General features: G+C 46.7%; 1 protein-coding gene across 2 annotated transcripts in view; it reads left to right on the top strand.

Annotated features, from left to right (window-relative positions):
* The window catches only part of DOCK11 (dedicator of cytokinesis 11), an 89,717-nt gene extending 62,049 nt beyond the window's left edge, over positions 1–27,668 (top strand). Inside the window, exons 40-54 of one of the 2 annotated variants that reach the window (XM_019492781.2) lie at positions 1,457–1,594; positions 7,493–7,675; positions 9,177–9,290; positions 11,134–11,349; positions 11,436–11,493; positions 14,435–14,541; positions 15,545–15,667; positions 16,994–17,107; positions 18,244–18,390; positions 19,285–19,495; positions 20,143–20,333; positions 21,326–21,426; positions 22,407–22,545; positions 27,101–27,118; positions 27,217–27,303. In XM_019492781.2, the coding sequence (XP_019348326.1) occupies positions 1,457–1,594; positions 7,493–7,675; positions 9,177–9,290; positions 11,134–11,349; positions 11,436–11,493; positions 14,435–14,541; positions 15,545–15,667; positions 16,994–17,107; positions 18,244–18,390; positions 19,285–19,495; positions 20,143–20,333; positions 21,326–21,426; positions 22,407–22,545; positions 27,101–27,106 (1,848 nt within the window). In that variant the 3' untranslated portion in view covers positions 27,107–27,118; positions 27,217–27,303. Of the gene's footprint in view, positions 1–1,456; positions 1,595–7,492; positions 7,676–9,176; positions 9,291–11,133; positions 11,350–11,435; positions 11,494–14,434; positions 14,542–15,544; positions 15,668–16,993; positions 17,108–18,243; positions 18,391–19,284; positions 19,496–20,142; positions 20,334–21,325; positions 21,427–22,406; positions 22,546–27,100; positions 27,119–27,216 lie in introns of both variants that reach the window. The other variant, XM_006274363.4, reaches the window with a different exon arrangement.
* Positions 27,669–27,945: the final 277 nt, after the last annotated feature.

Below are 27,945 nucleotides of genomic sequence, written 5' to 3'. Positions count from 1 at the left end.
CTGGACACACGTTGACGAGTTTTATGTAACTGTTTCTAGAAACAGGGCCTGAAGTTGCTTGAACTCTTTGATCTCAGTGGTGATAAGCTGTTCTTTTGGCAGCTCACCTGAACAGGACAACATATGGCCATGTTCTTATGGGTATCTGCCTCTGTTCCCATCTTTGCCGAATCATTCTGATAACCTTTTTCCAGAGGCTGTAAGAGCCAGAGTCCTTGCTGTAGAGTTTGGTCCAGCTTAGCAGACAGCTACCTGGAGAGATCTCTGTAAACTCAGCAGAGATATTTGTGCAAGCACAAGAATGGGACTTTTTGATATAGGCAGGAGAGGTTCTTTGGGTAGAAGTGATATCTTTCATTATACCAACTAAATAGATGGAAAAAATGTTATTTGCAAGCTTTTGGGCACAAACCTCTTCCTTCAGGAACTGGGGACTTTTTGATAGCCTTTCAGGCACTCCAGCCACAGTGTAATGCATGATAGCAGGAGTGCCTCTCTTCTCGGGCACTGTGCCAGAGAGAAAGCAAGCAAATTGTATTCGCGATGTGCTGGCTATCACAGAGGCTGCACAAGATGTAGACAGTGTCCTTGAGGTTTGTTCGGGCAGTCGCAAAGAAAAGGGATCTGGCACAGGCTTTGGAGCAGCACAGGAGACAGGCAGCTCTGGAAAGAGGCAGACACTGAAGTGCGTCTCTTTAACAGCTTCAAGAACACAGCTGATGTGCAGATGCTGGGAGAGGCTCACTTCTCTGCCATTTGTAATGAGCAACACATTCCCTCTGTTTCATGTACAAGCACACAAAAAATACTGCCTGAGTCTCAGGCTTTACTGTTCTTATTGGCAAAGGATTCGTTCAGCACCAGGGGGTATCTTGTTTCCTTCTGTGTTCAGGAGCTCAAACCACAGCCAAAAGCCACCCACAAGATTGTTTATGTTCTGGGTAATTGGTCAAATAAAAGAATATTGAATCCACTTACCACCCACTGATATGGGGGGCAGATCCTTAGCAGATGTCAGCTGACAGGGCTTCACAGAGCTGCACTGATCTGCTCCAGCTGACAACAGTTTTGTCTCCAATGTAAACTTGTCTCTGACTTTTGGATATGATAGCTTACGTCAGGGTTTACAAAAAGAATGAGAAAAATGGGTTAATGTAAAGGTCAGAGTGATAACCAGCTTTAAAAGACAAATAATGTGAAGGAATGGGTGAGAGTTGCAGCAGAGAAGTGACTCTTTTTTTGGAACACAAACACAATAAAATCCTTGCATCTTCTGTAGAAAGTAATCCCTAACTAATACCAGCTTTGCCTTGGTATTTTCAGTTATTTATTATTAATTTGTCAGTGTGAGACTGTTGTTTATTTGGCGTTAGCGACATTGCAGTCCGTAGAGATGATCATGTCTTGAGCCTTATCGGTTGAGTATTTCTGCAAATTGAGTTTCCTTGTTCTCTAGGCCCAGCTCTTAAACAACGATGGCCACAACCCACTCATGAAAAAGGTGTTTGATGTTCACTTGGCCTTTCTCAAGAATGGACAGTCGGAAGCAGCCCTTAAGCATGTGTTTGCCTCTCTGAGAGCTTTCATTAGCAAGGTAGGTGGCAGCCCTTCATAGATTCATAGATGTTAGTGTCGGAAGGGACCTCAATAGATCATCGAGTCTGACCCCCTTGAAGAGTCCAGCTCAAGTTCATATGGGCAGGGGGCAAGTGTGCACTGCAGCCTTCACAGACCTGCTGCTCTGTGCTGCTAGAAGCCAGCTCCACAAAACAGACTCAGAAACTTCAACCACACTGGTCAGCGAAGCACTAACACCCCATGGGGTCCAGGTTACAAAGGTGGGAAGAGTCTTATTGCCAGGAGATAGAGAGTCAGTTTTGACTCTTATGTCATTTGTATCGGTATAAATCATTATGCTGGAGATCAGTATCCATCCCACCAAAGACCTGATCTGCCATGAAGCTTTTCCTTAAAGCAAGCTGGCTGAAAGTGAGTTGGATGCCAGGGTTGGGGTGCCCTCAGCTCCATGTTGCATCTCTGGGAGGCAGTGCCATCCTGGCTTCATTCTGCAGCCTTTTCAGAACTCAAGCCGCTTCTTTTCACCCAGAAGCGGCTTCTGTAGCACCCGGATAGGCAAGAGGTGGCAGCACAAATGCTCAGTGGATCATATCTGAACACCATTGGCTGCCCTTGACTTTGCCAACATTACAACAGTTTGAAGTCAGGCAGTGTTGATTCAGGAAGACATCTGATGCTTGTCTCACTAACCTTGAGGACAGCTGAAGCAGCCACATAGCATCCAGGAGCTGGCAAGTCTGGAAGACTGATGCTCTTGGCCATTGGTAGACGACACTTTAAAGAGGGTTTAAAGCAGGTTAAATGCCTTTTGCATCACTTTAATGGCATTGCTGTTTGCATGAGTTTGCAAATTTGGCGGCATATTGCGTGTTAATTCCAGCCACTGTAGCACATTCGGCAGTATAATACGCCTTAAATGACTTTGGGATGCCACAAATGACTTTGAGGCGCTGCAAAGTAAAACGCCTCCCCGGAGTTTTAGTTTCCTACCCTACAGCCGTGGAGGGAAGCACTGGGCTCCGTGCGGTTCAGGGGGATTGCAGGCAGACCATGCAGGCAGCCCAGCAGCAGCCCAGGAAGGCAGGCTCCACAGAAGGAAAGACAAAAAAAAAAACAGTGGCGAGCCTGATCTTTTTTTTCCTTGGAGTGTGTCTGCTTGCCTGAGCTACACAGGGGCCCGGAGCTTCCCTCTGCGGCTGCGGTGCCCCCGGGACTTCCTGAGCTGGGTGCCTGCAGGCAGGTGCCGCCCGGTGGGGGGGCACCATTGCCATGGAGGGAAGCACCAGCCCCCCTGTAGCTTAGGAACCACTCTGCCTGCCAGCAGCTTGCTGTCCCCTCCCCACCACTAGAGAGGCAGGTAAGGATTGGGCTTCGACATGAGTGTACATGGCATGGGGGTTTACTTTGCCCTAAATTAAAGCAGTGTTTTTAAAAAACCGCTGCTTCAATTTAGGGCAAAGTAAACCCCTGTGTCATGTAGAAACAGCCTTTGATCCCTTCTCGGTGTCCAACATTTCTCTCCCGTCTCAGAAATGTTCTTGACCAGTTGAACACGCAAGCTGCGTAGTTACAGTAGACTCCAAAGGAGACCTACCCCTTCAAGTCAGCTGAATGCAATGGTGGTTAAGCTGATTAATTCAGCACTCATTCATGCAGCCTGCAACTCCAGTAAGTTAAACACAGTGCGTGATTTGGGGACTGCTAAGAGCTTTTCGACTTGCAGAGGAGATTTTGCAGGATTAATTGAACAAAAGTGGATATTAAGGAAGTGGAGACTGGAATTGCTTGCTTCGGTAGCACTGACTACTTTCTTCTCCCTTTCAAAAAAAGATTCAACCAGTCTAGGCCATGCACATGTTAATACATGAAAACTAAGAGTGACTGTTAAAATGCAGCAAGTGTCATAGAGGCACTGGGCTGAATTCCAGCTTGCCCAACTGTTTGGGTTGGTCTAATAAAAGATATCAGATTCACCCAAGGAACCTTGTCTGCCTATGCCCTTAGACCAACATGGCTACAACCTACACCCGTGCAGCTTGTCCTTCATGAACACGTGGGAAGCCCCAAGGTGTCTTTGCTTTTCCCACCCTTGACAAACCTGCTTTTGGCTGCTGCAGCTCTGTGTACATATTTTTCCTTTTAAGTGAAACTGCAGTTTCACCTGTCAGCATCCAAAAAGATTTGTGGTTTTATATCTATCGCGGCATCAAGAACTTTCTCATATTTTCAAACACACAGCCTGATCTGCACCCCTGCTGTGCTGGATCTCACAGCAAGCATCCAAGAGCCAAGCCCTGAAGAAATCCCCAGGATTTAGTTTGGTGTGCTTGGAACCCATCCACAAAATAGCCTGGCCAAAGGCTCTGCTGGCGTCAGGGAGGGCAGCTTCTTGACTTGGGTGAAGTTGTGCCCATGCCTGGAGCTTGGTCTTGTTATGTGTCCAAACATTTGAGCAATTGATTTAAGTTTGCTTCTTGCATTTCCCCTGTGACAACCTCCCTTCTGTAAAAACAAGATATGGGCCCTGCAGATGGTATCTACGAGGAAGTGTTTTCTCTGCCAAGCCTCTGTAACCACACGGGTCCCAAACTTCCTTGTCTTGCCTACTCAAAATGGAAAAGTGCACTTTTAACTCTGCAGAGGACCTTTCAAATGGTTGGCTCAGTTGTCTCCCTCCCAACTGCAATTGCAGGCCTGGTTTTCTCTGCGTATAGTCTGGAAGTTACACCACACGGGTTTTTATTCATGGTCCGCTTCCAGTGACTTTGAGCCAGCTAAGGTGGATAGTACCAAACAGCCTCATTTATATCCAACCCTTTTGCAAGCCATTCCCCACTTCTGACCACCCCGACAGCAGGAACTGTTTTTCACTTGCTAATACAGAAAAATAACTAACCCCCTTATAGTAAATACCCCTCCCTTTTTAATGCACTTTCCTCCCAGCTCCACAGAGGCTGGTTAGAAGGAGGCACTGAAGTTATAGCTCCAAAACCAGTGGAATGTGCCCTGCACCATTTCCAGTACCCCTCCTTTAAACTGGGAGTTAATGGTTCTGATGCCAGAGGCAGTGCAGTATCACCACAGGCCCCAGTGCACTGCAGAGTTAGGAGCCCAACAAAAATCTCTTGATTTCTTCCAAGCCAAATGCATGTTGTCAAAAAACATAACGCTGAACCTCAAACATGTCCCAGTAGAGATAAGCTTAGAAAGAATTGCCAGAAGGAAACTGGGATCAAGCCATGCTCCCCTGTTCAAGAAGGGAAGTGGTGGCTCTGTTTCTTTTCTCTCTATCCCACTTGTTTATATGATGCGTTGCCACCATGCCAAATGCCTCTTATCAGAAGTTTGCTGAAGGGCGGGCTTGCAGAAACGCATTATTTTATGTATTTGGGAGTAGTCCTGGAATGAAGGATTAGGCAAGACTGATAGACTTTGGGAGCAAAGTTCATTCCATCTCCAGCAGGATGCCCAACTTCAGGTCAAGCACAGTGAAATGGGGGGATGAGGAGAGCCTCTTGCAACTCCCTGATCCTTGACCAACTGCCCGTGGTGCTAGTGAGAGCAAAAGACAGGCCAGACTCCCTGCAGCCCTCTTGCTGATAGAAAGTTGGGCGTAGCAGAGCCCTCTCTTTACCGCGATGCTTCCTTGGAGCTCTTCCACTCTCCCCTAAAACCTGCTGGGGACTCCAGCAAAAGAAGGGCTCTCTCTGAGCAGTATCCTGTGGAAAGAGAGTCTCATTGATTACAATACACAGAGACTGGGTACCCCTGCAGCATTTGGTTGGGATCATGGTGCTGGGTCCCTGTGATGGCTGTTCCACTTGAGAGCCTCTCTGCACACTTCCAAGGGGTGCTGGGCCCCCAGTGCTACTTCTCAGGGCATCCCCCATTGGGAACTCTCTGCACTGCCTGGGGTCTACTGAAATTTCTCTGAGAACAACTCACTTTGCCAACAACAGTGGGTAGCTTCACATTGGATGGCAAGGATAAGCCCAGGCTACAGTAGAAGGGCAGGAGAGCAGCCCTTGGCACAGGGTAGGGAGGGCTGGGGTTCTGGATGCTGGGCAGGGGATTGGTGGCTCATGGCACGGAAATGCATAGCACAGGGAGAGGTAAAAAAGCTTGCTTCTTACCCCCGTGGGCTCTTCGGCTCTCATGGGCTGACCCCGATCTACGCCCACTGAGGGCAGCCACATGGAGGCACTTCCTTTTGGGAGGTGGGAAAGCATCTCAGAGCGGTAGCTTGCAAAGTGAGGTCACTAGCTGTGTTAGCCTGAAGTCAGGCAGAAGGCAGGGTAGGTTTGCACCTTATAGACTGAGTAAACCAGAGCTGCAGAAGCTTTCTTAAGCACCGGCTGCCTTCATCGAAGACTGTGAAGACCACATCATCCAGGGAATCTTGGGCAGGGAGGGGAGTGAAGATAAATCCTGGATACAAACAACCCCCTTTCTCTTTTTGTCCTCTACCAGTCACCTGGTCCTGTCGGGTGGTAGGGTCTCTTTTGGAAGGAAGATGCTTGAACTGTGCTTGACCTCCTAAATTTTTGCGGCCTCACAATGATACTGGGTTGTTTGCTTTGCTGTGTACACGCTTATGTATATAAATGTATTGCTGTGTATGTACTTAATTTGCTCTGCTGTGTACACACTTAATTAACTCCTTGTTGTGATGCTGGTATTTATTTTCTCCCCAAATGTTTGTCCTGAACTGGTTGACTGACCAGTGAACATGGGGCTGACTGTAAAACCCTCTCATGAGGCTGTAGAGTTTAAGTAGTCTGCCGTAAATCATTGCACCATGCTATCCGCTGACTACGAAATGATACGTGGCATTTCTGTGATGGCCTCTCCTCGGACAGATGATCCCCATGCTGTTCTCTGATGCTCCTGATGTTGCATTTGCTGCAGCTTCAGAGAGAAAGTCCCCGTGAACGTGAGCAGATTTGCTTAGGGATCATGAAAAGACATTTGCATGAAGCGCTGCAATGCAGCTCCCTTAGCCTGTGAGGTCAGGCTGACCGGGGTGTCCACTGTTGGAAATACTCTGGCTTATGGCAGCTCAATGGACAATGATCTGAGCACTTGCACCTCCAACGTGTCACTGTGTCGTGTGCCTGCGCTGTCTGGGTGTACGTCACCTCCCATGGCCGCATGGAAAAGACCCTCTCCTACAGCCCTTAATGTCTTCCATGAGTTCTGCGTGCCAGCCCACAGCTTCTTGTCTGGATGCCCCCCAGCTGTCAGCTGGGAGACAGCCGTAGTCCATCCATCCATCCATTTTCCTCCTCTGCTGCCCACCCATCAGACACAGTGGGGGTCTGGGAAGGCAGACTCTGAAGGCAGGTCCCAGTCTCAGTGTCAGTTGCCTTCCTCCTTTCACCCAACCTGGTTGAGATATTTCAATCGGTAGGATCCAGCACCCCTCACTTGCATTTCTGTAGAATGGCCATGCAGATTTATGGTGGGATAGAAGCATTCAATCATTTAAGATAGGGGTGGCCAGCCTGTGGCATGAGTGCCACAAGTGGCCTGGGCAGCCTGCGTGTGTGGCATTCAACAGATCAGAGAGGGGACAGGCGGCAGTAGGAAGTAGAAGGCAGAGCAGCAGATCTGGCAGGAAGAGCAGAAAGCAAAGCAGCAGATCAGGCAGGGGGCAGAGGACGGAGCAACAGATGAGACAAAGGAAGGGGATTGGAGTGGCACTCGGGGAAGGTGCGGGGCTAATTCATGGCACACCTGCCAAAAAAGGTTGGTCCCCCACTGAGTTGAAAGAAAATAGCTCCTCAAGCTCATGTCTGCAAGTACTGATGGGAGTAAAGCTGTCAGGGTAGCCCCTGCGCAGGCACGAGTGCCAGTGTGACCCTGCGCGCGGTTCACGGGTGCATGGTCTAACAGCCACCTGCTTCTCGTGCAGTTCCCCTCAGCGTTCTTCAAGGGCCGGGTGAACATGTGTGCCACCTTCTGCTACGAGGTGCTGAAGTGCTGCACGTCCAAGTTGACCTCCACACGCCACGAGGCCTCGGCACTGCTCTACCTCCTCATGCGCAACAACTTCGAGTTCACCAAGAGGAAAACGTTCCTGAGAACGCACCTGCAGGTCAGTGCGAGGGGGCCGGGACCCCTGCATGCGTGTGTAACATAGTTTTCCGCTCCACCATGGTCCGTGATGCCAGGTTGGGGGGGTGTCAGCTTGTAGCAGCCTAGTAATGCCCTGTATTGAAGTAAGTCAGAGAGTGATAGAAAGCAGGGCTTGAAGGGACTGGAGATCATCTTGTCCACCCCATTCCAAGCCTTTGCACGTAGGAATTTGACCTTTTTTTAATCTGATTTTGACCTTTGAATCTGTACTTTTCTGCACTTTGAATTTGACCTTTTCCTGGTCAGAAATCCCACAGACTCTTTGACCGCAGTGAGAGTTTTGTCTAAGCTATAGCTCCCAGATTCAGCTCAGGGCCCTTGCAGGTGAAATGTTTGTCATCCAGTAGTCACAGGCAATGGCTTTTCAGCACAGGCAATGCCCATCTTGTGGCCCAGATAGCAGAAGAGAGTGAGCATGATGGTGACATGGGGAAAATCCTGCCTGCTGGAGTGAGGGAGGGATTATTCTGGGGTTGCTTCTGGTCTTTTTTGTCTCATGTTGTCTAAACGGTGTTGAAAGGCCCCTGGAGAAGCAGCAACATGCCTTTTTATTTTCGTGTTGTAAAAAATCTTAAATAAAAGGAAAACAGGATGTCTGAAGCCTCCAGCTCCAGGACTTCTAATCCAATCCAATCCAGTCCCATCCTGGCCTTGTGTGCACGCTGTTCTGCACTGCCATTCACTGCCACACAGCAGGGGTGTCAAATATACCAGCCATGGACTGGGTATGGTCTGCAGGGTGGGTCATCCAGCCTCCCGTCTTTTCCTGGGGCATCTCATCTCAGCTGCACTCTGGGTTTTGTCTGTGTCCTGGCCGTGGTGGCAGGGTTTCTCTGGCAGTCCCAGCAGCACAGCGGGGGTTGTGGGGACCCAGAATGGAGGAGCAGGGGCAGGTACCCCCATGGTCACATCCCATTAGCCTTTTTGTTGCTGTGGGGGTAGGTGTCAGTGCAGCCCTGGGTGACAAGGGCTGAGCTGCCGTGTTGGAGGGGGTGCAACACCTGGCAGGTGCTGCATTGACATCTCCCCCGACAGCAGCTAGTGCCTATCGCAGGATGCTGGCCCAAGGCACCAACCAGTTATGCTTCTGGTCTCCACTTCTGCAACCAGAGGCCCAGCTCTTCCCTGTGCTCTGGCCATGGTTCTCGCTATGACAGACAGAGCAGAGGCAAGAGCTGGCTGGGCCTTTGGCGGCAAAGCAGATGGAGTCTGTTGTAGCAGAAATAGGCATAGCCATGGGCACCACAAAGCAGGGAGTGTTGCTGCTGACCTGATGAGTTTCTCACCACTGACATACAGTGTCATCACCACCATGAGATTACACCGTTCAACAGTGGTAGCAATTAAACAATTTGCACCGTATGAATGACCTGATCCTCTTAATCATCTCTTTACCCAGCAGTGATTGTAAAGCCACATGACAGAGCCTACTTCAGTAATACCCTGGCTTTCCCCCACAGATAATAATTGCAGTGAGCCAGTTAATAGCAGATGTGGCATTAAGTGGTGGATCCAGTTTTCAGGAGTCCCTATTCATTATTAACAACTTTGCAAGCAGCGACAGGCCGATGAAGGTAAGCATGATTAATTATAACAAGTAACGAAGTGTGCTGAGCCGTGGCTGCCAGCAGCCATCCAACTCCTGTGTAGAGGGAATGCTCTACCATTCCAGTACTGTTGAGGGAGAGGGAAGAAAAGCAGAAGCTCGGATTACTTTTAACTGACATGTCTTTAGGCAGTGGAAGCAAAGAGCTTTCCAAGAACTTCCAGCACCCAGAGGGAAGTGAGAACCTGGTGGCTGTACTTGTGCCAGGCATGAGAAGTACAGAAAAGAAGAGCTAAGTCCTCCCTGTGAAGAGGAAGTGATGGCTGTGGTCCCCCTTTCTTTTGCAGTCTGTTTTTATTTAACCTCGTCACACGTTCCATCGGAGTCATGGGGCATCGGTACATGGTGCTTCCAGCCTGAACCCCTTCTCTGCACGGCAGCTGCCAGACAAGGAAAGGGAAAGGCTGAGAAATGTTTTCTGGCCTCAAAGTCATGCTGCACTCTAAATAGGTGTGGGGAGCCCTAGCCTGTGTTACAGCAAAACGGACACAGGACAGACAAGGGCCCAGAGCTCTTTTCTGCATCTGCCAGTCACTGAGCTGCTGGTTGGGAGCTGACAGCATTGGATGGACTGGAGTCACTGAGCAGAGAAGGGAACTTGTCATCTGCTTCTTCTCTTCACTTACTGCTTTTGCTTGAGCTAAAGTCCTCTGTACGCTTCTGGTGCTGCGTACAAGCTGAGTGCCGAGGGTTTGGAACAGGCTTCCCCCAGAAGTGCTACAGTCACCCACCCTGAACATTTTCAAAAAATGTCTTGATGCCCATCTTGCTAAAATCATTTGATCCCAGCAGTCTTTCCTACCCAGGTGCAGGGGTGTTGCACCCACTGATCTGTAAGGTCCCTTTCAGCCCCTAACAACTCTGAAACTATGAAATACAGAGGAGCCCCACTGCAGGAAAAGCCAGTCAGTCAGGGGTTGACTCAAGGGGAAGGGCCAGCATGGCAGCAATTGTACATAGAGTCACAGAAAATGAGGGTGGAAGGGAGCTCAGGAGGTCACATCTAGTCCAACCCCCTGCTCCAAGCAGGACCAGCCCCAACTACATCATCCCAGACAAGGCTTTCTCTAGCCGGGTCTTCAAAACCTCCAAGGACGGAGACTCTACCACCTCTCTGGGGAGCCTGCTCCAGTGCTTCACCACCCTCCTTGTTAGAGTTTTTCCTAATATCCAACCTCAACTTGCCTTGCTGCAGCTTGAGCCCATTGCTCCTTGTCCTGTCATCTGCCCCCACTGAGAACAGCCCAGCTCCAGCCTCTTTGCAGCCCCCCGGCAGGGAGGTGAAGGCTGCTATTCAATCCCCTCTCAATCTTCTCTTCTCTAGACTAAATCAGCCCAGTTCCCTCAGGCTGTCTTCACAAGTCATGTTCCCCAGCCCCCAGACCATTTTCATTGCCCTCCACTGGAGTCTTCAGTTTATTCATATCCACACCCTGTCACCCCCAGGGCAGCAGGGCACTGTAGGGCTCCAGTCAGGAGCAGCCCCATCGGATGGGTAAGCCAACTGCATGAATGACTGCTTGTCAGCTGGAGTAGGGTCTGCAGACTGGGGATCTACACTGAAATGCATTGAATCCATATCAAAGTACAAGGCACATTTCTATCAGCAAGGGGCCAGGAGATACAAAAGGAGCACTCAGTAGTATGTCCTCTGTTTTGCATTTGCAAATCACTTTGCACTGTACAGGCTCCTTGCTAAATAATTAAATAAATGTTGACTCAGTCGAAGGGAGTACTTCCATCTTTCTCTGGCCAAACACCGAACATCTTTGTGTCTGTGTTTGCTTCTAATCAGATTTGTTTTGTGTCAGGCAACTGCTTTTCCCTCAGAAGTCAAAGACTTAACAAAAAGGATCCGGACAGTGCTTATGGCAACTGCCCAAATGAAGGAACATGAAAAAGACCCAGAAATGCTGATTGACCTGCAGTACAGCCTCGCCAAGTCCTACGCAAGTACCCCGGAGCTCAGGAAGACGTGGCTGGACAGCATGGCGAAGATCCACGTCAAAAATGGAGACTTTTCAGAGGTATTTGTCTTAATTGGAAACACACGGTGTGAAAGGGAAGAGTCATCTGGATGACTTCTAAATGGCTGCTTTGTTGTATTTTGCAGGCTGCCATGTGCTATGTTCATGTAGCCGCCCTCGTCGCTGAGTTTCTTCTTAGGAAAAGTAAGTGCCTTCCATCCAGAGGGACTAAAAGAAGGGAATGCTACCAATGTGGTTTTTTTCATTTGTCTTTGTATTTACTAGTTATCACAATCTTACAAAGATACCCTTTGCTTGCTTTGGTAACCACTGGGGTTAGGTTCTAAAATTAGCTCCTAAAACAATGAACTAAAGAGTAAAAGGGCCAAGGGTAGTGGGAGATGAAAATCCCCACAGGCACAGGGGAGTTGCTGAAGACAGCAGAAGTCAGTCAATAGCTTTTAAAGATGGAGGGCTCTGTTCAAACACAGACTCTTCCTGGAAGGGGACTGCTTACCCAGAAGCTTGTCCCTGTCCCTCCAAGCTATAGAGTTGGTGCAATAAAAATCCTTGCCTCTCATATTTTTCCTGGACCATCCTGGCTATGTCACCCCAGAACCTACCACAAACCCTTCTGGACACCTGCACTGATATATCAACATGTTTCACTGGTCATATAAAGAACAGGAGTGTCTCTCCGGGTACACTGTCCCCCGAAAACTCTGATTAGGCAACAAATACCATTATCTCAAATTGCAAGTAACATGTTCTTTTCAAGGAAAGATAAGAAAGGGAAGGGAGCACAGTCCAAAGGCAGAGAAAAGGCAATAGATTCCATAGATAAAGAACCACTAGAGCAAAGGTCTGGTTTAATTCAAAACAGGAAATCAGGAGCAGAGCAGCAACACTGTGTATGTGGAAGGTGGATTTCCTTTTAAGTAACTCATTCTTATGTAGCTAATGAATCACACTGCACCTCCATTACCGTCAGACCTTCGTTCACAGGATGTCATTGAAACACAGAGCTTCAGTGTTTCTGAGTCTAGCTGATCCCCAGAAACAAGGAAGAAGGGAGCAGAGAGAGGGTGATGCCTACGAGGACTCTGGGTGACATTCACACACACCCACACAGCATATCTGTCACTGGTGCAGGACGGCCAGGGCACAATTGCCTGCAATTGCCTGTATCCAAGAACGAGGAAATAAAAGCTTAGAAATGGTAGGGCCCGTCCCTGGCATTAGCAGGGACGAAAGGATCCAGAAAAACATTGCCTCTGTCTGCTCTTGTGCAGCAGCCCCAAAAGCACCCCAGTAGCTGCAGGATATCAGGTGTATTAAGCACTACAGCATTCTGCAGGGGAGAAGCAGGGAGGCTGCTGGTGCCTGGGCCCCTGCAGTGATGGGGAATGTGCTGGGTTAGAGCATGCTCAGTGGATCCTAGGAACAGGATGCTACAGAGGAAAGCAAAATGGCCTAATGAGCTGCGTCCACCTATCCTGGGGGGAAATCCTTGACCCCAGTCCAAGAAGTACTGACCCCAAGCATTGGGGTGGGACCCTCTAACCAGATCCCCAAGTCATTTCTAGCTGGTGATCTGAGCTCTAGCACACCCCAGCCCAACTCCTGCATCTAGCTGCTGCCAGCCCCCCAGGCTTCTAATAAAATATCCACATCCCAGGAGCCAAACAAAACATCCACATTTCTCCTGGCCTCACACAAGTCCTGAAACATGGGGTCACCCAGCACTTCCCCACCCTGAAATGGATGATCTTGCATACTTGAATTGGCCTATTTCACGGCCGTCTCCTTCCATGCTCTCCCTTCCTTGAGCTTATCAAACTCCATGAAGCAGCTTCGGTCTCTGTCCCTGGGACTTTGCTCAGGCAGCAGCTCCCAGCCCTCATTTCCCCCATCTTGAGAACCCAATTTCTCCTTTTCAGCGCTTGTGGGCCATTTGATCCAGTGCCAGGACTGTTCTGTACCCGAAATAGCTCCTTCCCCTCCCTGAGGTTTGCCTCGAAAGTGAGAAGTGGCTCCTCTGCCTCTCAGGATGTTTGCTGAATATTTGCTGTCCTGGACCTATGCATGCTTAGGGCCCACTTGTATCCTGTCCGCCCCTGGCCCACCATCAGTCTGCTGCGGTCATCTTGGTTACTTCCTGCTGGCCTTTAAGCCACAGGCCAGAAGCTGTGCTGTGCCAGGGAGTGGTTGTCAAGGAGGGATGTGTTTTCACATCCCTTTGTAGTAGAGGAAATTGAGGTAGTTTAGCTGCTGAAGGAGGAAGCTAGCAAGAGGACTGAGTGCAACATCAAGTGAAACAGGCTGAGAATGAACAAGCCAGCCCTGCTGTGTCCTGAGGGGAAGGCCAGTGTGATGCACGGGACATGGTTTACTTCCATCGCATGGAGGAACAGGCCAGCTGGCCCTGCTGCTGGAAAGATCCAGGCTGTTGGACTGAGCTTGACTGTCAGCGGCATTCAGCACGACAAGAGCTCTTAAGTAGCAGGGCCAACTTCAGGGGTATGTCAATACCTGAGGGAATAGCCAAAATCCCCTCTACATGCTTTACAGCTGTACAGAGGTCAGCTGAAGTCCATGCTCCTTCTGTGACTGCAGTGGATCTCTCCTTTGTGGATATGAATGCACATATCCACACATCTCTTTTACTTTCAGGTTCACTCTTGCCTCAAAGGACTTTTGCTTTTATGATCCATGTGAGGCCTGCTCCTAGGAACCCCAGCTAGATGAGAGCCCCACCATGCTCGTTGCTCCATGAGTGCAGAGACAGCCTGTCCCTGAAAGAGCTGTGGGTCCAAAGGACAAGACAGATTGGCAGGGATGCCAGAGGCAAAGTGACTTGCCCCAGGTCATGTAGCATATCTGTGGCAGAACTGGGAAAAGAACTTGGGTATCCTGACACTCATGCAAACACTAGGATGTGCTGCTTTCAGGCCAGGGCCTCAAGCAGTGAACAGAGTATGCTAGGACATGAGCTGTGTATGGATACTTCAGGGGAGTTTCTCTCTTCCTGCCTAACTGCTATGTGCAGTGGAAGTCTGCACTCCAAGGCAAGGCAGGGATTAATGTAGTCCGGGCTATATATGTGATTGTTTAGTCGTATTCATTCCAACCCGTTCTTCTGTAGAACTCTTCCCTAGCGGCTGCTCAGCTTTCAAGAAAATCACTCCCAATATTGATGAGGAGGGAGCAATGAAAGAAGACGCTGGCATGATGGACGTTCACTACAGCGAGGTGAGATTCCAGTAAGGAGGAGTGGGTTAGATACATGGTTTATCTGACACCATTCCAGCAACCTGTAGCCCCCTAGTTCTTGTGTATCGGTGCCTGCAGCAGAGGCTGTTCTACGTCAACTGCCCAGCAAAGGAAATCTGGCATTTCAGGGTTTCTGTGCACACGTGACAGCAGCTGGAACACGCGGGCTCTATTCCCCAGGGACCTGCTGACTGTTCTGAAGTTAATAGAGCTCTATCACTGGCTCTTCCTGCTGGACTGGGTAACCGCCGGTGCCCGGGGTGGAATCTCCCTCTGAAGATGCAGTCCTGCTCCACAAAGGCAGGACGCAGCTCAGACCCCCTTCCCCTCCCATCTTAAAGCTGCCTACCCCTGAAACACAGAGACTGAAAGCCACTGTAGGATGCCAGGGAAGGATTTCCCCTGGTGTAATGAAATCCTCTGAGGAGGCAGAGCGCCAAGAGCTGTTTCTGCATGCACTTTCCATGTAGTTAGGTCTCAGGGGAAGGAGCTGGGGTCTGGAGTCCCCTGTAAACCAGTGCACACTGGCTGCACTGGTCTCTGATGGGGCTGCTCCGTCCTGCAATGGGGCTGGACCAGGAGGATGGCTGAAGCAAACCCAAAGGCAGGTGAGGGCCATGGAGGCTGATGCACCTTCTCATGAAGGCTTAGGTTTAGACAGGGAACAGACTCCCTCCCTGGGACTGCCCAGTGTAGCAACCTTCACCTCCACCTTAAAGGTGTCTATCAATAACCAACCTGTGCTGGTTGGTCTTCTGGTGACATATGTGTACAACCAAAGATGCGGGTTTTTCTCTTTGAACTTGAAATACTCTTGGAAAGGCCTGGGCTTCCTGGAGCTTGAAGCCTGCAGACTTCTGGCCACCTGCTCTCGTGCTCTGGTTTTTTCCAGGCAGCTGAAGCCTTCTGGCATTTTGAGCCATGCTTCCCGTAAAGGGAGAGTGAAGGATCACCAACAGCATCCATCTTGTGTTTCATTCAGGAAGTCCTGCTGGAGCTGCTGGAGCAATGCGTAGACGGGCTGTGGAAGGCAGAGCGCTATGAGACCATTTCAGAAATTTCCAAACTGATCATCCCGATTTATGAGAAGCGGCGGGAGTTTGAGGTAGATGTTCTGAGCTGGGGGGCTTGTTAACTGGCATTAACGAGGACTCTCCAGGCTGCCCAGCAAAGAAAAGAGGGGTTTTGATTAGGGCACGACAGATTGATGGAACTGGGTTTGGCCTGTGTAGACGGTGTATAATTGGTGTATATTTAAACCGCCTTGAAGCAGCTGTGTCCCTGAAGTCACTGAAGTTAAATGGTGCCCCAGGTAATTTTTTTCAAAACTGAAGTTTTAGATTAAAACTGTTTTTTTCCCCCACCAGTTTTAGTGCAATATTTTGGGTATCTCTACTCGAGGGCTTGATCTGGCTTATGCCCTGGCTGCAGCTACTAGAAATATTGCCAGACGGAAGCCTCCACCCAGCTAAATATGTAGGTGTATCCCTTGCTGTGAGCATGGATGGGCCTCTGGAAATGAGTGAGGCAGCCTGTGCTCAACGTTCAGCCTGGGTTTGGGTTTGAAAATTTCAAGCCTGACTGGGCTTTATGAGTGCATTTAGGCACCTATGTCCAAGCAGGGATCCACAAAATCCTGCCTAACCATTCAGGCACCCGAGAAGCCAGAAGCACCAAGCAAAGTTACTTAGATGGCTGCAGTCCTGCTGCATGTGCCCATCGCTGCCCTTGTTTTGGCTGAGTGGGGTGTTCTGGGTGGGATTCACAAGCAAGCTGTCCCTGCCCTCATGTCCCTCCAGAGGCCTGATCCTGTAGGCATGCCATGATGCTCTCTTACCCACACAGGGAGCACCAGGGTTGGCATGAAGCACAGCCCCCACAGCCACTTTGCTTCAGAATGAGGGGGTTCAGAAACGGAGCATTTCATCTAGGTCTCCCACTACTCAGGCTGGATGGGTGAGAAGGAGAGAGTGAGCCAGTCCTCTGTCCTGAAAAGAAGGTGGACAGCCAGCCAGGAGGAGTTTGGTGCTGGGAACCCCAGTCTCCTCCAGACGCCTCACTCAGGGAGGCAGCAAAATACCTGTGTCTTGGAAAGAGGCAGGCTTTTGGGTCCACTCTTCTCTTCAGCATTTCCTACCAGCTGGTTTAGGACTGCCCCCCCACCCTCATCCCATTCCTAGGCAGCTAATGTGGATTCCACATCTGGAGCTGGGGGCTGAAACATAAGGCAAGTGTGCATGGAGAGTTGCCTGCCATAGACCCCGTGTAGAGCTGAACTTGGGTATGTTCAGCATCCCTAGATATCTCAGCCTAATGGCTTTGCTGAAGCAGGGCCAAAGGGCTCAGCCACTTCCAACATCTGCCCTGATTTACTGTTTACATAATCCTGCTCCAGTAACACTGACACATGCCTGACTTTTTTGGTTTCCAGAAACTTACGCAGTTGTACAGAACGCTCCATGGTGCTTATACAAAAATATTGGAAGTGATGCACACGCGGAAGAGATTGCTGGGTACCTTCTTCCGAGTGGCTTTCTACGGACAAGTAAGTCCACTAATCCATGTGCCAGCTGATACACCTCAGATGCCCTTGTCCACAAATCAGTCTGCTCGGTCAGGCATTCTGGCTGCCGGCACTATGCCCACTTGTGATTTATTTAGCTAGCACAACCTTCAGGGCAGGGCTTCCGGGCTGTGTGAGCTATGCTTACTTTATTGTCATGCTGGATGGGATTTTCCAAAGCACCTAAATGATTTAGCAGCTCTGGTCTCATTCATTTTTAATGGAACTTCTGCTCCTAAATGGTGGGATAACTGTAGGAAATCCCACTGTGTACAGATCCTGCTGTAATGAGGCACACAAGTAAAGTTTAAAAAACACTCCAGTTTATCGAGCAGTACAGCACCCACAGAAGTCATGGATATCGTCCTCTCTGGAAGGTGGTTGTAGCTGTCTAGGTGTTAAGGAAATCTGGCTTCAAAACACATTTGTACAATATAGATTGATGCTGTTACAGGTTTAACTTTGTCAAGGACTCTGGCTCTCTGCAGTGGTCATAAGTTGTAGCTTGAACTCTAAATGGACTTCAGACTTTTATAGAATGCAAAGCAGAATCCGACTAGTAAAAGGAAACAACTGTCTTGAATTTACTGTAAACTTGCTGTAATTGGAATGATTTCAGTGATCAGACCACATAAGACACATCAGCTTACTCCCAGAACTGGAGTTTTTCACTTCAAACTCTCGCCAGGTTTCTCAATGTTACTGTACAGAGATAATTTTAAGGTGGTGTCACCTGACCTGAGTGGTTGTCCAAAGTTTGGAGTTCAGTAAGTTGTTCCCCATAAGAGATCTGGATGATGGAGTCAGAGGTCTTTGTGCCATTCTGTGTATTTACAAAGGAAGTAGATAAATACTCTGTGTCTGTGAAGGTGGGAGGAATCAAAAAGGAGATACGTCCCTTGTTCACTGCTCCATGCCCCTTTTAGCCAGCACTCTGCCCAAAATCACCTCTATCATTTGGCTTTTCTTTAGGCCACACTTGCCCAGTGCTTGCTATAGCTATCTTGCAGCTCCTTCTTTGTGTCTTCAGACACATGCACATGCGCGTGCACACACACACATGTTCAACAGCAAAGAGTTTGTCCATTCACCATGCACATCTTTCTGATTAATGCCAGGCTTTCTTTGAAGAAGAAGATAGCAAGGAATATATCTACAAGGAGCCCAAGCTGACGGGCCTGTCGGAGATCTCCCTGAGGCTTCTTAAACTTTACGGAGAAAAATTTGGAGCAGAGAATGTAAAAATTATCCAGGATTCAAGTAAGGTAGCGTTAACTTGCATGAGTGTGCCAAAGAGCTTGCTGTTTCCTACTAAACGCCACTAAATATCTCACCCTGCCTGACCTCCCCTCCAGGAGGTGAAGAGACAAGGGTTGCATCTTCTTCCTGGCAGCTCTGTAAGGTTTGGGGGAGGAAAGACTTGTAGCAAGAGGAAGATGTGGAGAGCTCCCAGGTGAATATAAATGAAGTATTAACTTCCACATTACACTGTCTTTCTCCTGAGCCCTGTGGGAGCCTCGTGAAATAGCAGTGAATGCTGGGATCCTACACTGAGCTAGATTTGGAGAGCAGGAAGGGAACAAGCTCTTGAGGGCCTGTGGCTGGTAACAGGATTCCCCCATGGCTGCTTAAGACCTACAGGGCTGGAAAGAGATGCCCCTTGCACCTTCTGTAAGCTTTTCCCCCTGTGCTGGGATGATGGGCTGGGATTTCTCTTGCACACCTCACTCTGGAAGCCGATTGTTCATCTCTCCCTGAGCGCAAAGCCTGAAATGGTACTTTTCAAGGAGCAGTAACTGACTGCAGTAACACTGAAATGCTGCAGGTCCCTAGTGTGCCTGTATCTTTGTAGGGCCACCTGACATGTCTCTCTTACAGCTGTATAGTCAAGTGAGCATGACACTGGCTGTCAGATATCAGAAGGAATTTCTTTGTGGCTGAAATTCACTCAAAATGCAGAAAGGCAGTACTAGGCCTACAGGCTGCTTCACTGCAAAACTGGAGCTGGGTGAAACAGTAGCAGTACTGGACCACAGCACTGAGGGAATTGCAGCCGTGAGGGACAGATATACTGGCTGCAAGCATGAATGGGTAGAACTAGTGGCAAGGGTGATTTGTAGTCTTTTCCCTTCTAGTAAGCAAGCCTCTTGTTTCCACAGGTGAACATCAAAGATCTCGATCCAAAGTATGCCCATATTCAAGTGACCTATGTGAAACCCTACTTTGAAGACAAAGAGCTCTCTGACAGAAAGACGGAGTTTGAAAGAAATCATAACATCAACAGATTTGTATTCGAGGCTCCTTATACCTTGTCTGGAAAAAAACATGGCAGTGTGGAAGAGCAGTGCAAAAGACGAGTTATTCTAACCAGTGAGTATGGTCTTCTAAATGTGAGAATATGTATCAGCAACAAGTGTTTAAACTTGCTTGACATGCATACAAATCATAGCTGATTAGCTTTCCAAAAAGCATCAAGCACTCACGTTGCAATTTAATTAGGATGGCAGTGAAATATTTGTTTGGTTTGTGCATTGTTTTCCCAAAAGAATCATCAAGGAGTGAGGTAATGACAGTACTAAATCAAACCCTTGTCTGGGAATTTGCCTGCTGGTTGGTGAAGCCCCAGGGCCAGGGGCTGCCTGTATCTGTTTTACGATGTTTTGGGTTATGTTTCTAATAGAGGCGTTCCAGGGTATAAATATTATTTTTTCCTAGGGTTGAGTATTTGAGTGGTCAGATAAAATTTGATCAACTGACCGGTTAAATATCGGTCAACAATTTTTTTTTAAATTCCCAATAGATCCAATGATGCACAGAAAAAGCACAAATTTTCCATTAAGAAATGTGTCAAAAACTAATAAATCATATTTCTGTCAAGAAAACTAATTGTAGTGTTTCTTGGAAATACATATAGTTTTTCATGGAAAATTTCTTTGACTAGTCAAAAAATATGTAGTCAATTGACCGGTCAGTTGATAATATTTGACTGGTCACTTGCCAACCCTATTTTTTCCTAGCTTCAAACTCCTTCCCGTATGTGAAGAAGAGAATTCCAGTCAATTCGGAACGTCAGATTGACCTAAAACCCATTGATGTGGCTACTGATGAGATAAAAGACAAGACGGCAGAGCTACAAAAGCTCTGTTCTCCTGCGGAAGTTGACATGATCCAGTTGCAGCTCAAGTTGCAAGGCTGTGTTTCTGTCCAGGTAAGACCTCTGGCTGTCACACAGTGTTTACATACCACAACTGTTGGCAACATGCTTACTTTCCAGAAATTATTAACCTGCTCTGTAGAGCATTACAAGGTTGATCTTGCCAACAGAATTGAGCATTGTGCTCACTCTTGTAAGCCTGTGGGACTGCTCATAATAGCAAACAAATGTTACACCCAGTTATAAGTGCTCACAGGATTGGGCCCATGCATATTTGCACATGATTTGATTATGGGTAGAGGCTGATTATATGTATTAAGTCTAAGACGCTGGCATGGAAATGTCAGCCAGAAACAGCCTCTTTATAGTTCCTGACCTGTCCCCAACTTGAGACAAGGCCCAGACATCTCACGTGCCAAAAGGAAATTAAAAAAAAAATCATCAGGAAACAGGTTGTCATTCTTTCCCAATATATCGTTTTGCATTTTAAAGATTGCCAGTAAAAAAAGCCAGGCCTAACTTATGGAAATTTAGGACCTCCCACGATATAATCAGCACTCTGCCTTATACCTGATAGGAGTGTAGAATTAGTGGCCTGCTGTCCCGCCATAAGCAACACTTCCAGTTAGACAAATCCGTTACCCTCTGCCCTCCAAAATTAACGTAAAAACCTTCCAAGGACAAGGATTGTTGGAGGTGATTTCTTTTATTAGACCAGCTGTGTGGATGAGATGTAAACAAGCCTTTGCGTGCAAAGCATTCTTCATCAGGTCTGAGGAAAAGCAGCAAGCACAGCAATGATTACAAACAGTGGGACTTTTAAAATCTGTTTTTAATCATTGTTGTGCCTGCTTTTTTTACTTTAACCCGATGAAGATTGCATGCAAACACTTGTCTAATTCTAGCCCAACTACGCCATTGGCACGGATTTCACCCACAAAAATCCTTGCCTCTTAAATAATTTCTGGAACACCACAGCTGCAACATCACTCCAACACTACCATAAAAATGATGGCATAAATGAATCCTTCTTTTTTGTATTGTAGGTCAATGCTGGCCCGCTGGCCTATGCAAGGGCTTTCTTGAGTGACACTCACTCCAGCAAGTACCCCATCAAGAAGGTGAATGAGCTAAAAGAAATGTTCAGGTAGGTTACCTGGGTAATGAATCTGTTTTCTGGCTAATGTTTGGTATTTGCTCTTCTTATGTACAGTATCTTTTATTATGGAAGTTAAGATTTGGAATAGAAATGCAGGACTTAGTATTATGCGTTTGCAATTGGAAAGAAGCTGCCTTCTACTTTCCAGGCCCAGCAGTATCTCCATGGCCAGCTTGTCCATTGCCAGGCGTAACGTCCTGGCTCCCTTCTGAATGGAGAGCTGCGAAACCCAAACTTACTGAATTTGTTCCTTTCATTGGGGAATGCTGAACAGGGAAATGTTAAAACATCTTCCTGTTGCTGTCTAACCTGTCATTCTGCCTAAGCTCCCATCACTGTAGTGCCTGAGTGCTTCTCAAGACAGCATTAAAGCTAGCAATTAGCTGACTCCCCTTCCTCCTTCCAGTCAAGTGAACTTTTGTGCTTTCCAGTGTCTTCCTCCCTCCTTGTCTGCCTTTGCCACTGGTGGGACAGTCCCCGAATCTCCCTGGCCCTCCCAGTTCTGCGCTCCAACTGCTGCAATGTTGTACTGGGTTCAGACATCTCCCCCCTCACGGAGCTGGTGCACACGCCAGGAGGAACACCGTCGTGGCCACCTTTCTCTTGGCCCCTGAACATCCCAGGGAAGTAGTAAAGGAGCAGAGTTTGCAACTCTGCCAGGCACACATGCAGGCCTCGCAGACAAGACATCTTGTACCCTCAAACCCAGCTGTGCAGACATGAGGACCAGCCAGGATCTTCTCTTTCATGTGACAGTCTTTGAACATTACAGACACATGGTTGTTATGTGCCTGCAGCCTCAGAGTCCAGAAGTGGGACTACGAGAAGAACAAATCTAATCCAGTTTCTGGACTGGAGGTTCTGTGCAACCCTGTACATAGTTAGACACATCTGTTTTGTTTTCTGAACCTTTGGGAAGATTTGAAGGAGAAACCCTGATGCCCAGCTTCTCTTCTTTTCATCTACAGGAAGTTTATACAAGCCTGTGGAATGTCTCTGGAACTTAATGAGCGACTCATTAAGGAAGACCAAGCAGAGTACCACGAAGGGTTAAAATCAAACTTCAGAGACATGGTGAAAGAGCTTTCTGACATCATTCATGAACAGGCATGTATTAAATAGACTTGAAATAGCATGGATCCAAACACAGCTGCGCCGGGTGTGCAGGCCCTCTTTCCTCGATTTTTACTTCAGGATTTAAAACTGTCTCATTTTCCTTTTGCTGATTTTAACTGAATATAAAAATTGAGGCAGGTGAATAGAGAAGTGGGGGTGATTCTAAGCTCAGAGTATTGATCCAAAACCCTTACTTCAGGGTACAGCCTTTCCAGATGCACATAACTAGGATTCTGGCCAGTTGTGAATAATATATATTCTGTGGTTTGTCTTCTTTTGCAAGGATAGAGTAACAAGCCTCAGCTTGCTAGAAGAATTACAGTTTGCTTAGACAGAACATGCTTGTCTAAATTCCTTTTCCAGTGTTTGTTAGAGACTTATATTTTTTGTTTTCTATCTACACTGCAGGGTGCTGTTAGTGTGCACTGTGAAAGAGCATGGGTAGTAAAACACAGGTTAGAGACAGATGTGATTTTGTGCGTCTGTGTATGTATTATATCAATACACGTGCCCTATTGGTAAATATGTTTTGGGGTCTTTCTAGGAAAGGTGCTGTTTAAATGCATTTGTGATTAATAACAGTTTGAACAGATGCAGGAAAAATGTTTACCTTCCTAGTAACATGCTATGAAATCAGAAGCAAGTTGGCTGCCTGAAGTTGAAGGGAAGCCCTCCAACTCCAAATTAGGGAAAGGGAGTTTAGCTTGTCTGATGGGCCCTGGATTAAAGACTGAGTGTGCCTGTCTCTTCTCAAGAGAATCACTGTATTGGAAAGCTAAACATATGTTGAACTAGCGCTCAGCTGAGCCAGTGGAAATGCAAAAACATACTCATGCCTGGGAGGATGGGTGTAGACCAGACCCAAGGATCTCTGAATTCTTGTTAACTGTTCAGTTCCCTCAGCAACTCAGCTCTGTTATTCCCTGAACTCCCCAGTTTTACAACCACAGATATGCAATCCTTAATGATGCATGTTTATCTACCCCAGAGGTCCTCACCCTCATTGGACTGAAGGCGCCATTCCATGCCTCTTGCGAATTAAGTGGCACCCAGTGTCCCTGGCTGAGAGTCACTGATCTACACTTTGATTGGATATATTTAGATGTATTTGTTTTGCTGAAACTTTTGGAACTGGACTGAACCAGTTGCCTTGTGGACATGGAAGATGTCAATTAGTTGGGATTTATGTTCCTGTGAAAGTTAGTTCTGGAAGGAAGGGTCCCTTCTCTCTTTCCTTCACCAGAATGGAATGCTACATCCAACCTCTTTCTTTTGGCTAAGTTGTTTACAGTTTTCATGTGCAATGCTACTCTGGTTTTTTAATCACTTATCTGAAAAACCTCAAACAGATACATCTATTAAAACTCAACTACATCTAATACCTTTGGTTACATCAGTTATTCCTACTAATATGTATACAGTATGATGTAGTGGGTTTGGATTATCTAATTTCAGGCCACGTCCTCTGTATAATCTGATCTGGTTCAGCTGGACACATACATTGTTTGCTTTCTTTTGCTGACTATGCTAATTTCCCACACAAGGTCATGTTGTGGTTGCTCAGAAACAGGCTTTGGAGCCTTCTGCTTTTGGTCACGCTTCTGCAGCTTATCCCAGGCTTTCTAATATTTAATTGTGCAAATACAGAAACTACATACAGTTCCAGTCTTTATATAATAGAGGATATATGCAAGATGGGGGCACTTTTGCCAAGCACTCAAATATATTCCTTACAGAAGTGACCCCCCTATCTCTGGAATGACATCTTTGATTTTGACTTTGTTAAAATTTAAAAAAAAGGCTAATCCATTATAAGTACAGTATCAGGCCTATAAAATGATCAGGGTGTAATTCAAAATGCTTGTCCCTCAAAGAAAAAAGTGTTTTCAGAATTTCCAAATTAGGTTACATATAAAAAGGAAGCCTCTCACATTAGAACATTAAATATAATTGCTTAAAATTAAAAAGTTGAACTGAACTGTTTTTTATCTAAAAGATTGTTTTAACGTCTTAGTCAAGAGTTCCTTCCGCTGGTATTCATTATAATGTTCTAACAGTTGTATTTATAGACGACAGTGTCAGGTTTCTTTTAACAAATTTAGCCAAGTTCCATAGTGACGCGCGGCTGCGTAAGGTGGTTGGAACTGCATGTAAGCAGCAACTTGATTTGCAGATCATGTGCAATTTACACCAATTTGGTGTTTATGGGGATGAAACAGGGTCCTGGACACAATCAAATGCAGGTCAGGGGAGTTGCTTTCTTTTGTCTGAATTCAGCCTTGTGAGTGTTAGGGGTGGTTTGGATATGAGGGTGGCCCCTGCTTTATCTTGCAGACTCTTCCTAGTTGCTTTTCCAGCTATTTACCTGTGCCATGTCCTTGGTGGGTTCCACTCATGTTGCTTGGCCTTTTACTACAGATTTAACCCTGTTCTCTTGTCTGCTGAATTTTGCACAAAGAATTTTGTAAGAGCTGCACCTGCTTACTTTGGGCTCTTTGCAGACAAACATCTCCGTGCAGTTTCATTTGAATACAGAAGCTAAAACTTTTGTGGCCTCCAAATTCCGCAATATTCAAATTGAAAGCAAATCAGCACCATAGAAGCACAGCAGTTAGGGGCACTCTAGAATAGAGATGCATTGTTAAAATGCTCCATATTATCAAAACATGTTTACCAGGCCAGTCTCGTCCTCTTTGGTTACTAGGCAGCGTTACTGCATTGACTGAACTTTGCAGGTTAGAGGCTAGTTAAGGATGTCACACTTTTCTGTGTGTATGTGTAGGTCCAGCAAATTGCATTCTCCAGAAGAAAAAGTCCAACTTTTCCTATGTACAGAAATTATCTTCACATTTCTGTAATTTATCACAGGTAGATATGGCCGGCTTTGAAACCTTAGTGCTTTTAATAGTTCTAAATTATACTTAAATATTATTTTCGTCTGCTGAAAAATTCCTCAGTTAAGCATAGGCAAGAAAAATGTGCTAACTTAAGGTCCAAACTGGAAAGAAAAAAATACAGATCAATTGCTGCACAGTCTAAAAAACCAAAACCACACGGATATTTTACTCCGTGAAAAGATGGTGGGGCAGGAGGATGATTCATTAAGTGCCCCTGCAACAGACCTTCAGGTCCCTAAGAATGAGAAGGGAGACAGAAGGGAAGGAAATGTGGAGGAACAGAAGTAGATGGCTAACTGAAATTAAAAGATGTAGGATGTTCATCAGGATAATTCCTTTACCCTACTAGGATCCCCAGTGCATTGACTAACCACCCCTCAGCTATCCCAAGAGCAGCTCTTGGAAGTCCAGAGAAAACAAGATAAATAGCATATTGTAGAGCCTGCCCTGTCCTAGCAAAGGAGGGTAAGAACACCTGAATGGTGTTTTCAGTCTCCAGTTGTTCTGTAAGAGCCCCAGACAAGCTTTCTGAAAGTACTAAAAATAGTCCAATCATCTCTAAACTTGCAAATTCAGTACCAGTTAAGCTGCAGGTTACTGAAACCCATTGCAACATGAGGGCTTTTTGCTTATGTAGGGAGGGCCCAGAACTCCTTTGTATTTAAAAGAAATCGGAACACCTGGTATTTTGCAATTCGTAAGTCATACAAGCAGGTTCCTGTTGGTCTTTCCTGCCAAGCCTGATAGTTACTTCACAGATTTGGGTACCAGTTGACTTTTTAAACCAGGGTCCATTCATTGTATCTGACCAAGTAGGTTGCCTACAAAAGCTCATGACTCTTCGAACCAGTGGGCCTATACCACCCTGATTCACATTCTTCCTTTCCAAACTAGAGAAATCCCTGTGGCTACAAAACTTACATCTACCAAAATAAGATTATGAGAAAGCTCTCTCAGTGTATGTATAGCAAAAGCTGTATTAACCGGCACTTTATTAGCCAGAGAACTCTATTAACCGGCATCCGAGGGACGCAGTGGTGGTGAAACCGGGAAGTACCACTTCTGGGTTTTGCCTCCGCTGCGAGCAGAGTTCTTGCCACTTCTTTGGTCCACAGCCCAGGGCAAAGCAGCCTGCGCAGGGTTCCCCTCCCTGTCCCCTGGCACGCTGATGCCGGGGAGTGCACCAGACGGTGCACATTTGATTAACCGGAAGATTTGATTAACCGGCATCCCCCAGAAATGGGGGATGCCGGATAACAGAGCTTTTACTGTAGCTGTCTCTCTTGTTTGGGGGCAGTTGTACACTTTTCTGTCTGCGCTGTAAGAAGGTTGAACGCTAAGTCATGCATGTCATTTATCAAAACTCGTTATGCAGTGCTATTTTAGGTTGAATAGCATCTTTCAGTGGGAGCTTGCTTTGCCTTGTTAATAACTCAGTTACCATTTTAAGATCGTATTTCAGTTATTGTTACTATACATAGTTGTGGCAAAAAGAAGTCTTAAATAGAGCAAGACTTACCTTTCTTGAAGTTAACAGTAGTCTCTTTTTAATTAAATTCAACTAACAGTGTATCTATGTAAATATTCTAGTGCTGGTACTGAGTAACCCTTCTTTCTCGTTTCTTTGTTATGCTGCCTTTGCAATTCAGCTTTGAAGACCTGGTTGGGTAATTTTATACTACTTTTGCCTTGTGTGTGTTTTTTAAAAGCTTCTTAAAATGATGAGTTGCACACGTGTATTTAATTTCTCCTTTGTTTTGTTTAGCTGTACCAAGAAGATACAATGCATTCTTCCTGGATACATGACTCTCTACATGTATTTTGTGCAATCAGTGGGACATCTGGTGACAGGTTACTTCTCACCTAGGATCACTGCTGACATATGAACTTGAAAATGGTGTTCTACAAATCTTACTCAGGAACATACAGAACTGTGCAGAGGATGTTAAAACTCAAAACAAGTGACCAGGAAACCTTCAGTATTTTTTCCCCCAAATTAAAGTGCTTTCAAACAGGGTGCTTGCTTATTTTGCTGAGCAATGTTGGAAGTGCCTGGACATTTACACCACTGTGCTTATTTTGTACTTTTTTTAGTTAAATTTATACAGTACAACACTGAAAGCCATCTGTTCAAGTCTGTACTGAATTGCTGAATTATGAATTGGGAAAGGTACTATGTAAAGCTGTACAATGGAATAGAATAAAATGTAAAACTTCTTTGTAAGTAGAAAGTAGCATACAGTGTATAGGAATTTTAGTATGTGCAATATTGCTGCTAAATGTATTCCCAGTCTCTTGGACACAGGGTATGCAAGTAGGTGTAATGGTCAGTCCCCTCGGAGAATTGAGAAGGAATCCTGACCCGCAGGAAAGGGGTATGGTTTCCCAAAACACCAAGGGCATAACTTTCCAGTGATTAGACTTGCCACCTGTGAACCCTCCATACATCATAACCAGAAAACCTAATGCAGAAGCCACAAACACACACTCTGCT

This window comes from Alligator mississippiensis, chromosome 8, assembly GCF_030867095.1.
Source record: "Alligator mississippiensis isolate rAllMis1 chromosome 8, rAllMis1, whole genome shotgun sequence".
NCBI classification, from domain to species: domain Eukaryota; kingdom Metazoa; phylum Chordata; order Crocodylia; family Alligatoridae; genus Alligator; species Alligator mississippiensis.
Note: the sequence above shows the minus strand (reverse complement) of the source record. Positions and strands in the feature narration are given on the sequence as shown.